This window comes from Nematostella vectensis, chromosome 1 (assembly GCF_932526225.1).
Source record: "Nematostella vectensis chromosome 1, jaNemVect1.1, whole genome shotgun sequence".
Classification (NCBI taxonomy): Eukaryota; Metazoa; Cnidaria; class Anthozoa; order Actiniaria; family Edwardsiidae; genus Nematostella; species Nematostella vectensis.
The window spans coordinates 13,486,798-13,498,851 of record NC_064034.1 but is presented as its reverse complement, the minus strand read 5'-3'; the positions used below and the strand labels follow the sequence as shown (position 1 = coordinate 13,498,851).

Here is a 12,054-nt window from a genome sequence, read left to right as displayed (position 1 = left end):
TAGATCAGAACATGTGTTTTCAGTATTTTCAGGCTCGCGCACCCCTAGCCTCCTACGCAGCTGTATTTACTTTCGGGCTCCCCCTCTTGGCAGCCATAGGTAGGTAATTTCTTATTTAAACAAGGACCCGCTAGTCCACGTCAAGTGCAGAGCTCCATAAATATCTAAAAAAAGCAGATTGTAGATTAACTTTGATCATTTCGAAGTTGAAAATAATGTTCTGTATACACAAGGCAATAACGGCGAGCTTCTTGGGAGTGGTTTTCTACGATAACAACGACAAAAATTGTGAAAGACAAAAATTTAATTTAAAAACAGCGAGCGCTCGTTAAAAATGACGCTATTCTTCAGCGCGCGTGAAAATAACGAAACCTGAAAACTTTATTGCTTAAAAATCGCTCCATTCTCCATTTCTTATCTGTCCAGTCACCATAGAAGATTGAAAATACAGCTGTTTTTGCACCATTGATGTTTAAGACATTATTTCGAACTTGATCATATCTCTTTTGTTTCTTTTTATGGAATTCTGCTCTTGCACCAAGCGAGCGCCTTTTATACCGCAGTCTCTTACTTTCCATATGACCTGTGACTGCCCTCCCCCTCCCCTCCTGAGTACTCGCCTCTTGTATCTGATGCAGTACTTTCCACATTTTATTTCACACTTTTAAAAGCCATGGCACACAGAATCAAGAGATCATAAGATAAGAGAGGGACACTTTGGTATTACCCGCGCGCCATGTCGATTCCGAGTCTGGCTATTTTTAGTAACCAACCCCCCCCCCCCCCCCCCACCACCACCACCACCACCACTGCGCGTGCGAATTCGCTCCTTTTATTTTGTTCTACTTCCCCGCGGGTTGCGTGTTGTTGTTTTGCCAACTCGATAGGAATGAAAAGAGATTATGTAAAATAACTCGGAAGAAGAAAACGAGTCTAACTTAAGTAAGCAAGATTGGCAAATATACTCACAGAAATCTAAATCCCTAAATAGTTTGACTGTTTTGTTTGTCTGAACGGCGAAGTAAGTTAAAGAAAGAAAAAACCGACGAGCGATAAAATCACTGTTATACCGCGTTTGATTCAAATCCCATAACAGCATAATAATATAACATATAATAATAACAACATCAAAGAAGAACAGTAATATCTCCCTCAATAATTTCTCACTATTACAAAAGCTCAGAAAAATGCATTCCCTCGCTACAAGGATATATAGTTTTATGAAATGTATTTTTCTTGGATTTCTTCTCAATTCACCGGAATATTCACAAAAATACCATATCTAATGTCTAACTTACAGATTTCGTTTGACCATTAGGAAGATAATGAACGTTGAGAAACCAGGAAGAAGCACAGGCCCGTAGCCAGGGGGGGTTCGGGGGGTTCGGACGAACCCCCCCACCCGGCTTGAAGGTTCGCTCAGAACAAACAAAAATATATAACGTTTAGCTGGAGATATACCGTGCACATCAATGTATTATTAAAATGACTATAAAAATATTTTATAATAATTATCTTTATTATTATCGATATATGTTAAAAAGCACCATATTAATAACATTTTATATACAAGATTGATTACCTAATGTAATAAGGCGAGGAGAGGGGTATACCGGAAATTTGGTACTCTGAAATGGAAAAAAACGAACCACCCCGCTCAAAATCCTGGCTACGGGCGTGAAGCAGCAAGTAAGAGCGAAAACGGTTTTCCGCTCTTGAATTTGAATGAAGTCTCGTCTTCGAAATCTTGCAATTCTCGAAGTACTACATCCCCTTAATAAACCGCAACTGCCCGTATCCTTGATGCTAGAATGAAATTTTCAATGGTATTTGTGCAAATAGTTTTTTTTCGGTTTCAAGTCACAAAACAGCGGCAAACAACAAGATGTAAATGCCAATACGCGGGGTAGGGTGAGTAAAAATGCTCACGCGCAGTGGTGGGGTGGTGGTTACTAAAAATAGCTAGCTTCGGAACCGATGGCGCGCGCGGGTAATACCAAAGTGTCCCTCTCTTATGCTCTCTTGACAGAAATGTGTTTGTGTTGGGCATTCGGAATTCGCGCCTTGCGCGTTCCCTAGAGGTTCACTCATGCCTATATATTTAGCTAATAACATTCGTTTTTCACTTGACCTTACCAGTTTGCATAACGCGTCGTTTTTTTTTTCCGGGGTTGTTTTTCCCCAGTCTTCTGGTAGTTGATACATGAACATGTTTGTATATTTTACATTACATCTATACTTGTAATATCGTCTCCAATAAACTGGTGCGCGTCACTCCTCACACCTTGTGTGTTGTTTATGTAGAATATACAATATAAAAATTTTCTGTGCGAAGGATCGCAGAGACTAAGCACAGAACTGATATTTTGGCTTTCTTGAGTAGGGATGTGCACAGTATCAAGTCCAAGAAATTTCTAAAACACAAGGACCGCTGAGCATACTTCCAAGTGGTAGGGCTGATAAGTAAGAATGTACCATAAAATTGAGGGGGCTAAATATAAGAAATATATGTAAATTTCTTGACAAGTGGTGGAGCTTCAGCCCCACCAGCCCCTCCCCCTCCGCGGTGGCGTGAAACAGAGGGCGATAAATGCGAAGCTAAATCAGTGGCGGATTCAGGGGTGTGCTGCCCCTCCCCCTCCCCTCTTGGGACCGAAATGCTAGAAGAAATATATGGGAGCTAGAATTGAGAAATTTCCCTCCCGCCATATTTTTTATAAATTGGTCCCCTTCCTTTGAGTCGGTCCGGTCGCCCTCCAACCTACCGGGAAAACCTGGATTTGAGTATAAAAAAGCAAGACCTGCCGGAATATTTTAATGTTAGGGCAAAATGATGACGATGAATATGCCGATACCTTGAAATGTCCGAACCGTTGAAATGTCCGAATTTTTTTTTCCGGATGATTTTGTAACTAAATTAAGGTAGCATGAATTGAATTGAACGCCTGTTAGCTTCCAGAGTGGATTAAAAGTGATTAGAAAAATGTTTGTCCCATACGTTAACTCAATATGGACGGAATTTTATAGCGAAATAACATTTATTTTTTTTATTTGAACTTTTTTAATATAAATGTATTTTTTCTTGTCAAAGTTTATACAAATACACGGATGAGTCTGTGTCAACAGTGCTTAGAATTGCATTAATAGAAAAATGTATCATCACTCATATAAATTAGTAGAGCTGCAATTTAAATTAAATTTTGAATTTTGGCAATGCTGAAAGGTTTTTCATCTCCCAAACTGATAAAGTAATGCCCAAAAGAGCGAAATATAAAAAGAGGTTGACATGCCTCACCATCATCATCATCATCATCATCATCATCATCATCATCATCATCATCATCATCATCATCATCATCATCATCATCAACAACAATTTGGAGTACCTTGTCATCTTTTTATTAGCCTCCAAATAAGTCCTACAGAATTGCTGAGCTAAGAAGATTAATTAGACATCACCCAAGAAAAAATGTGCATCCCTTTTAAAGTACATAATTGACTCATATCAAATAAATTTATCAGTATCTGTATTGTTATTTGATAGTATCATGCACATGAGTGTATGGTAGACATCCGAATGGAGGGCGGTGTGGATTGGCTTGAGCTCAAAACAGTCACAGAGCGACCTCTTGCTGTAGTCAATAAGGTCACACCCATTCCCAAAGCAACATCAGTCACAGAGCCACTAATAGGTCTCACATGAGTAGTTGCATTCTTTAAAGGTTCTCTAAAGATTAGTTGAATCTTGGGCCCAAATGCACATATGATGACACTTGACGCAGCAATAAGATTTGTTGAACAGGCAAACACCTGTAATACAGGGCCTTGAATGAGGGTCCAGCCAGGGTAGAATGTGTATAAAGTAACCAGAAATACAGTCATACTGTAAGCAAGGTGCTTGGCCTCACGGAATTTTTGAAGCTGAGGGATATTCTTTGTGCGATAAGCATACACAGTTCCTATAAGTGCCAATATTGCCAAATAAAGCACATTGAGTATTCGAAGAAATAGGCCAATTGGTGAATTCATTGATTTACAACTGTAGTAAACTTGGGCTCTAGATATGATCACCTTGCCACAATATACACCATCAATTGCCACCCATACTACAGCAAGAATCACTGAGAGCATTGATGCAGCCAGGCTTGCAACATAGTACATCCACATTGGCTTTGCTTTTTTCCCAGGGGCAGAGCATGGTTGAGTCATTGAGTTGAGTCTTATACTTAGTTTCCTGGGCGAGTCCATAATGCGACGGATATTGTAAACTTTTAAAATGAATGTCAAAACAGCACTTGTGTAGACTAAGTAAAAGTAAACTCCCAAGAATACACACGTGCTATCAGATGGTTTTTGCAGCAAAAGTATGTTAAATATATATGAAAACAAGATTTCAAACAGTAAAGCAAAATTAAGGAGCCTCCCTGTCTCTGTCACAATGGGTGTGTTATGGTTATATACAAAAATACCTATTACTGTCATGGTGGCTGTCAGACATAGTACAGTAAGTGTCATTAGAGCAATACCCCAAGGGTGACTAGGGCTTATGTAATCAGGAGGAACCTCAACACATTCTGTATGATTAGCATTTGCAATGTATCCCTCTTTGCACTTGTCACATTTGATGCTGCCAGGTATAGAAGTTATTGTGTCCCCTGAGCAAGGTACACATGCCCATATGCACTGGATTGTACTGCTTTTGAATGTACCTGGTTGGCAAACATCACCACATGTGGACCTAGGTATTTTACCATTAGACCACTGAATTTGATTGTCATTCAAGTAAATTGATGTTACATTCCAAGTTCCAACATTCACAGAATTTAGTTCTTTACCATGCAATTGAATATTAAGAACATCATACTGTGCTTGGACCTCTCCCTTTGAAAAGTCCAGATAGCCTGTTAATCCTTGAAAAGAAAGACTCCTTAATGATGTGACAACCATCTCAGTAGTAAGATTGGATAGTTTCATTTTGCAGCTCTTGGTGGAGTTACAAATCAATAAAGTGTGTAGTGCATGTGCAGAGGCATAGACAGCATCTCTGACATATGCAATTAATGGTCCATGTAATTTGTTCTGGTACAATTCCCTTGATATCCTCTCAGAACCATTACAGGTTTTTTCACTCTTAACGTGACCAGTACTGCAGTTGAATAGCTCACTCCAAAACTGTGACCACCATAAGCCCTTATGAGTTGAACTGGTGATGTTGAGAAGGTGGTCTTCAAGTAACTCATGCTTGACATCACGGAATTCAAGCCCAATGGTACCTTGAATAATAGGGATGTAACGGCTCTGTCTGACGAGAGGAGATCTTGCCCAGCCATCACTTGCTATCCAAGTTTTGCCAGTCATACCTTGTTCCAAAGCTTCATCAAATATGTTAACAGCCTGAGCAGAAAGGCTATAAAGAACTATGATGTCTACATGTACCATCCCTTTCAGTTTTATTATTATCTCTTTGATTTTCTCTTGGTAGTCATGAACTGGGAACAGATCCATGGATGCGATACAAAGGTTGCTTGCCTTTCCTGCTTCTACAAATGTATTGACTCCACTCCTCCCATAGACATCATCTGTTCCAATTAATGCAACACAACTCCACTCATAATGCATAATTATGTCAACCATTGCATGCGATTGAAAATTGTCAGATGGAACAGTGCGAAAAAATGTGGAAAACTGACTGTTGGACAGCTCAGCACTTGAGGCCCCATAGCTTATTTGAGGGATATCATTTAGTTGTAATACACTTGCAACGTTTTTAGAAACTCTGGAGTCTTCACCACCGATGACAGACATAATAGGGGATAGACTGGTATAGTTGGAATCCATCACATATGGTCGACAATCATTCACTGCTTGTTTATATCGGGATTCAAACATCAAGCTGTTCGTGAACGAAAAGTCTGCAGCAGACTTAATTGCAATTTGTTCGCTACCACACGTATCGCGAATGACATACCCTATGGTAACATTAGGCAGAATGTCTTGGCTATTGTTAATTTCTTCGACTGCTAGGCTCATAGCTTCGGAAAGAACAAGAGCCTCTGGACGGAGCCGTATACATTTGTTATCTGTGTATGTTAGATGGATGGGGAAAAGACCCCCAAGCATTACATCTCCGTTTCTCCAAAGGTCATTTTGGTGTAAACATATACACGAGGGCAGAACACCTACCAGCATTAATAGAAGTATCCACAAAGGGACAGTGAAGGGAACATTACATCGTTTCTTCATTTCGGAAAAAAGTATATCTTGCACTGTAGTCTTCATTCAATTCTTGAGTGCCTTGACGGCGAAACACAAACAGGGAAAAAGATAACAAAAATCCACTGATTACCCCACTAATATTCCATTAGTTGTGATTCATCCTGAGGGCGATGATAACAACTCAATTTCTTTTCAAATGATGTTAAATAGCACAGATATTAGGACCGGAAAGACGGCCGAATATCGTCGCATTGAATAATCAATATACCAGGTGGATAAAATCGAATTAAGCAGGAGCAGAATACATGATTCCTTAAAGGTTTTAAACGTTCGATACTGCAAATATCGAAGAGTGCCAATAACAGATGACGTCACAACATCCGTCCCAGTCTTCAAGCGGTATTCGGAACAATGCGGAATGCGTCATCTTAGATAAGTGCCGAAATAACCGTAGCAATTACCATTACGAAATGGTAATTGAAAAACTCTGCTTTTTTGACTGAATATACATGTCCCTCCACATACATACATATTTTTTATTTGGTCCTTTTACAGATTGTGTACATGGGATTAGTTCCAAATAGAATAAGTTTCACATGCGATGAAGGACTACAACGTTATTGTGCTTCGTAACGCAGTGATTTTGGCAATAAATTTTGCTATTATTTTTTTAAGTTTTGTCGGTGGATTAATGAGAAGGAGGAAGAGGTCATTTTCTAACATTCGATTAACATTATTGTTTGTTGCCATTTGTATGTTTGTGAAAAGTTTGGCTCTTTCATCACAAAATTTGGGGCATCTTGTCAGGAAATGAACCTCATCCTCCACCCCACCGGTAGCGCAAATAGGGCATATCCTCTCATTTGCTCTTTTGTAAGGTTTTCGATAACGCGCAGCTTCGATTTCGAGCTTATGATTGCTAATTCGCAGTTTTATCAGCACGATTCTGTGGTTTATATTGGTGACCTGGCGTGATATATGTTTCAAATTCGAATGTTGTTTTGAATATTCTATAGGTTCTAAGTTTGTTTTGTTGGTTGGATTCTTTTCTTATATGTCATCATGTATGTCGCCGAACTGTAACTCAACGTCTTGTATTCTTTGTTTTATTAATTTTTCAATTGCATTAAAATTATCAGTTATTAGATTTTGGCATTCCCATATATCTCCCAGCCCATTTTGATTGAGCCAATTTTATTTATTTCATAACTCCAGAAGGCTTTGTTGTCCACCTCCTTAATCCAGTTGTATGCAGTTTTCGAAAGTTTCTGCGTTTCGTTTACATTAGATAATTTCAGCCATAATTTTAAAGATCGCATTTTTGCCTTTGTTCTCATGGGTAGCCTTCAAGTTCGCCTCTGCATGCGTTATTACTTGCACCTTTACCAACGCCGAGCAATATTTTACAGAACTTTATATGAATTTGTTCTATTGGCTCTTTTTCATTTGTAGCGGTTCCTATACCCCAAACCTCACTCCCATACAGTAGAAAAGGGGGCTATCAGCGTATCAAAAAGCTTCATTGTGAGTTTAGGATCAGCTCTAAAGTAGTCTCCTAATTCTTTTCTCAATTTGTAAAGTGCTTTCAGGGCTGTCTTTTTTAGCTCTTGTTTTGCCAGAGCAAAATTTCCAAATGCCGATAAATGTAGTACGAGGTATTTGTATGACTTGACATTTTCAAGTCTGACATAATTGATGTAAAACGAGATGTTCATTTTTTTACCGTTGTTGTTGAAAATGAGAATTTTCGTTTGTTCTTAATATTGACCTTCAGGTCTGTTTGCTTGCAAAAATGTTGGACCTTGTCGAGATAGTTTTGAGTCCTTTTTCCGATTTTAAGGAAATGACAAGATCATCTGCATAAAGCAAACAACTTAGAGGTTTGCCGTTGATATTAATATCGTCTATGTTGCCAGTGTCTAGCTGCTCAGGAAGGTCGTGTACATATAAATTGAACAGCGTTGGGCTCAGCATACAGTCCTGTTTAACACCTACAAGGCACTTGAATAAAGGTGTTAATAAATTATTGATTTTCGCGGCCGATCTATCATTTAAACACATTGACGAAACGACTTCATAAGGTTATTTATATTTAGCTACACACAGTATGCATATCAAGTCTCTGTGGTTTTAAGAGATATATAAATTTTCGAAATATAAATTTTACCACATCTTTGCGCCCAAAGGCTTTTGTACAAGTCTTTCAAGTTTTGATACGTCTAAAACCCTACCAAAAAGCAGAAAGATACTGTTTTATGCTCTTATTCTCTTCTCTGTATGGCCGCCATGTTTTTTACTTCGGTCCAGAGGGTGTTATGGCGTCATCTTACAATTTGATCTATGATTGGTTGTTTCAATGCTTTGATGCCTCGATGTCAAAACAAAAAAGTGTTTCCAGAAAATGAAATATTCCGAGCTGATAAGAGTTTAACGAAACTGGAACTACAACTGTTAATGAGTCAGCCAGAACGGCAACTCGACGGGCGCATCTTATTGGCTTTTTCGTGCGTCTAGAGATAGCCTGTACAGTGAAAACGCCGAGACATTAATACAGAATCAGAATGAAGTTCAGAGTTATAGCATGCCTCGAAACACGAGAAGAGGGGTAGAATACAGAAACACGGGCCGGGGGGGTGATCGGGGGGCAGCCACGGCTCCGATTTTTGAGTTAAATTTACAATTTTGACTTTGCAAGCATTCTGAAACCTGTTTTATTTATCATTTCAAAGCTATATACATAACAAGCACTTATTTATTTATTTTTACTAAATATTAAAAAACGAGTGGTCAATATTCAAAAATTTGGTGGGCCAGCCAAATTCTCAAAACACTGAGATAACAAGAAATCCAAAAAATATCTTTGGTTTCTTGTGAACTATAATCTATGTAGCTTAAGAATATTATTCAAAATAATTATTGGTTTAGCGATGACACGTTCTTGCTTCTCTGTTTTTACTTCCTGTGGAAAAGAAAAATATTAAAAATATTAGTAAAAAAAAGACTGTGGTTGAGAAATTCCCGCCTTTTGCGCTGAGCCCGCACGTAAATGGTCAGCGTATTCTACGGTCACAAGCGACAAAACAACAACAAAACTTGTTATTACTGTTTTATCTGAGTAGGTAGGCTGGGTATTTTTACGGGATATTCACTAAGCTACATCAAACAGAAAAGAGGGCTTTGAAATAGAAGATGGTGACACTGATTTTATCAAAGTGAATGTGTAAAACCTTCGCCGTCGGACGTCGCTTGTTAAGGTTTCCCTCTATACACAAAACAGAACTAAAAGGCTAAATCTGCAAACTTATGTTATCAAGGTATGATAGATTTAGTTCTTACTCCCTCACTGGTTGAATAATTTCGTAATTGAAATGAGCTTATGGGTAAAAACTTAAAGCCCCGTTTACACAAGCAATTTTTATGTGGCAATTTTTTCTAAAATAGGGGACTTGCTCTAAGAGATCACGTGACCTTTCTGGGTGGCAAATTCAAAACAAAATAATCAAACAAAAAAATCAGCAATGAATGTGGCCGTCACACCAGAGAACGACGAAAAAAGTGAAACTTTAAATGAAACTAAACCCTTTCTGGCAGAAAATAATTCTGGCTTTTTCATAAACGCTGAATAAGAATTTTGTTGCTGTTATTTTGCCACTAAATGCGGGCTAGTTTGGCACCCAAAAAATCATGCGATCCTTTAGTGCAAGTCCCCTATTGCCCGTGTAGATGAGCATGCTTGGCCAATTTTTATGTGACAGCTGTAGCTGCTTGAAAGCTGGCATGCTAGTGTTTGTTACAACTAAAAACTGTCCCATATAAAAAATTGTCCTCATCTACAAGTGTCACATAAAATGTAGCAATTATTACTTTCCCTTCGACATCACCTCTTGTCCTTATCATAATGCTTTCTAACTTTGTATATCATTTATAATGATGCTATCACCACTGCTGGCCTCCGCTTTGGTATTTGGCATTTCTGCAGTGCAAAATCGGCCCTTGCAGGAATGCATTTGTGGTTTTACAGTTGATTCCACAAAACGTTGGGCACATTGGAACTTGCAAATATTCATCATAAAGTCAGGAATTGTTTTTTTTTTACAAGTTGACAATCAATTTGTCGACTTCCCTTGCTAGTTCTTAAGCGTGTTGGTGACCAATGTAGCATTTGTTTATGAAATCAACTGTGATTCAAGCCAACTAGTAGGCATATGCTTTGGCTTATGGTTATGCCCAAACGTTTTATTATCTATGATGCTTATTCAAGTCAGTGCAAATGAAAAATTACATTTTCACTGTTTGCATTTGCATGAATAGTGACATAATACATACCTTTTCTGTACTACAACCTGTTGGGCCACTTCAGTAACTTGATATCCTCTCTGACCCTTCTGACTTGGTGTGGCTTCTCCACTGTACTCAATCAACACCCCCCTATTCTTACCACTTGTCAACTCTCCTTTCTTGCCTCTCAACTCGTGGACTATTTGCATCCTTTGTGGAGCATTCTGTGAATTAGCTCCAAGAGAGACCCGCTTTTCAATTGGCTTTTTGGTGGTGGTGACCTTGTCATGTTGCCCTTGCATGCTCCATTGACTTTGCGCTTGCATCATGAGAGCCTCATATTCAGGATCACCCTCTTTCACCACTCGTGTTTCTCTTGAGATGACTGACTGATGGGTCAGTATCTGTGGACCAGCAACATACGAAAAACCTTTCTGTGTTATCTGCTTGTTGCCTTCTTGTGCTTTGTTATTATTGGATAGATCAATCTGTATCGAAGATGGCTGTTGTAAAGATTTGGATGTAGCTATTGCTTGACTTGAGGTCATCTGCCAGTGACCATTCATCTGACTGCCTTGTGTGGATGTTACTCCCTGGATTAGGCCATTTTTTTCTTTCTCTCCTGAAGTACCAGCTTGCTGTTTAGATGTCTTTACAGATGTCTGAATCACTTTCATTTCACGATGGTGTGGCATGCTTGTCATCGCTGTATGTTGTTGATAAGCTATTTCCTTCATTTGTGCATGCCTTTGATTTAAGTGTACGCCTTCCCTGGGTTGTGAGCTTGCTGTTACAATTCTACCTTCCAATTGTTGTCCTCTGCCTTGCTGTACAACTTTTGGGGGCAATCCATCTTGGGTGTCAATTGCTATTTGAAACGTCTTCTTGCCACCAACATAATGCTCTTGCTGCCCCAAAGCCTGTCCCTGTCCACTTTGTTGGGATGGTGCACTTTGTACAGTCATATATGTGGCATTCATTATACTTTCAGGTTGAATTTCAACTCCATTTCTAGTTTGATTACTTTTTTTCTCATTCACTATTTTGAATTCTTTAATCTGTGGTTTGGTATTCGTTTGCCAAGACTGCTGTTGATATTGCTGCTGGGTAGTCTTTATGCCAGAGTTGATGTCCTCACCAACACTAATGACCACACTGCCATATGGCTTATCAGCAATTCTCTGCTGTTTGACGCCATGTAGCTGTATTTTAGGTCTTTCTACTCTAACAGTTGTGATGGTTTCTGGCTCATGATCGTTTTTGATTTCATAACGCGTGTTGTTTGTTACCACCCGTTTTGTTTTAGTGACAACTGTGACATCACCTTGTTTATCTTCACTAACATTGTGATAAACTTTGACATCATTTCCGCTTCTTTCATATCCTGCAAGTTGAACTGGCTGACTCCATTGTTTCATGGATTCCTCTTTGGAGACAGGTTCTCCAAGTGAAGGCTGTTGTTGTGTCCAGCGCTTGTTTTCATTGGAGCGATCCTGCGAAAGAACCAGAAAATGATAAGTTTACATAAATGTGAGTGCTTTACACTAATTTCTAAAATAA

The 12,054-nt window shown here is 38.9% G+C and overlaps 2 protein-coding genes across 2 annotated transcripts in view; both read right to left on the bottom strand.

Annotated features, from left to right (window-relative positions):
- Positions 1 to 3,376: 3,376 nt before the first annotated feature.
- Positions 3,377 to 6,577, bottom strand: LOC5515863 (extracellular calcium-sensing receptor). The gene has a single exon (XM_001635978.3). The coding sequence runs from the start codon at positions 6,277 to 6,279 to the stop codon at positions 3,547 to 3,549; it is 2,733 nt and encodes a 910-aa protein (XP_001636028.3). The 5' UTR covers positions 6,280 to 6,577; the 3' UTR covers positions 3,377 to 3,546.
- A 2,331-nt stretch (positions 6,578 to 8,908) lies between these two features.
- The window catches only part of LOC5515909, a 30,566-nt gene continuing 27,420 nt past the window's right edge, over positions 8,909 to 12,054 (bottom strand). Inside the window, exons 3-4 of the mRNA XM_001635979.3 lie at positions 10,543 to 11,987; positions 8,909 to 9,175 (exon numbers count right to left, since the gene is read on the bottom strand). Of these exons, the coding sequence (XP_001636029.2) occupies positions 9,169 to 9,175; positions 10,543 to 11,987 (1,452 nt within the window). The 3' untranslated portion in view covers positions 8,909 to 9,168. The remainder of the gene's footprint in view (positions 9,176 to 10,542; positions 11,988 to 12,054) is intronic.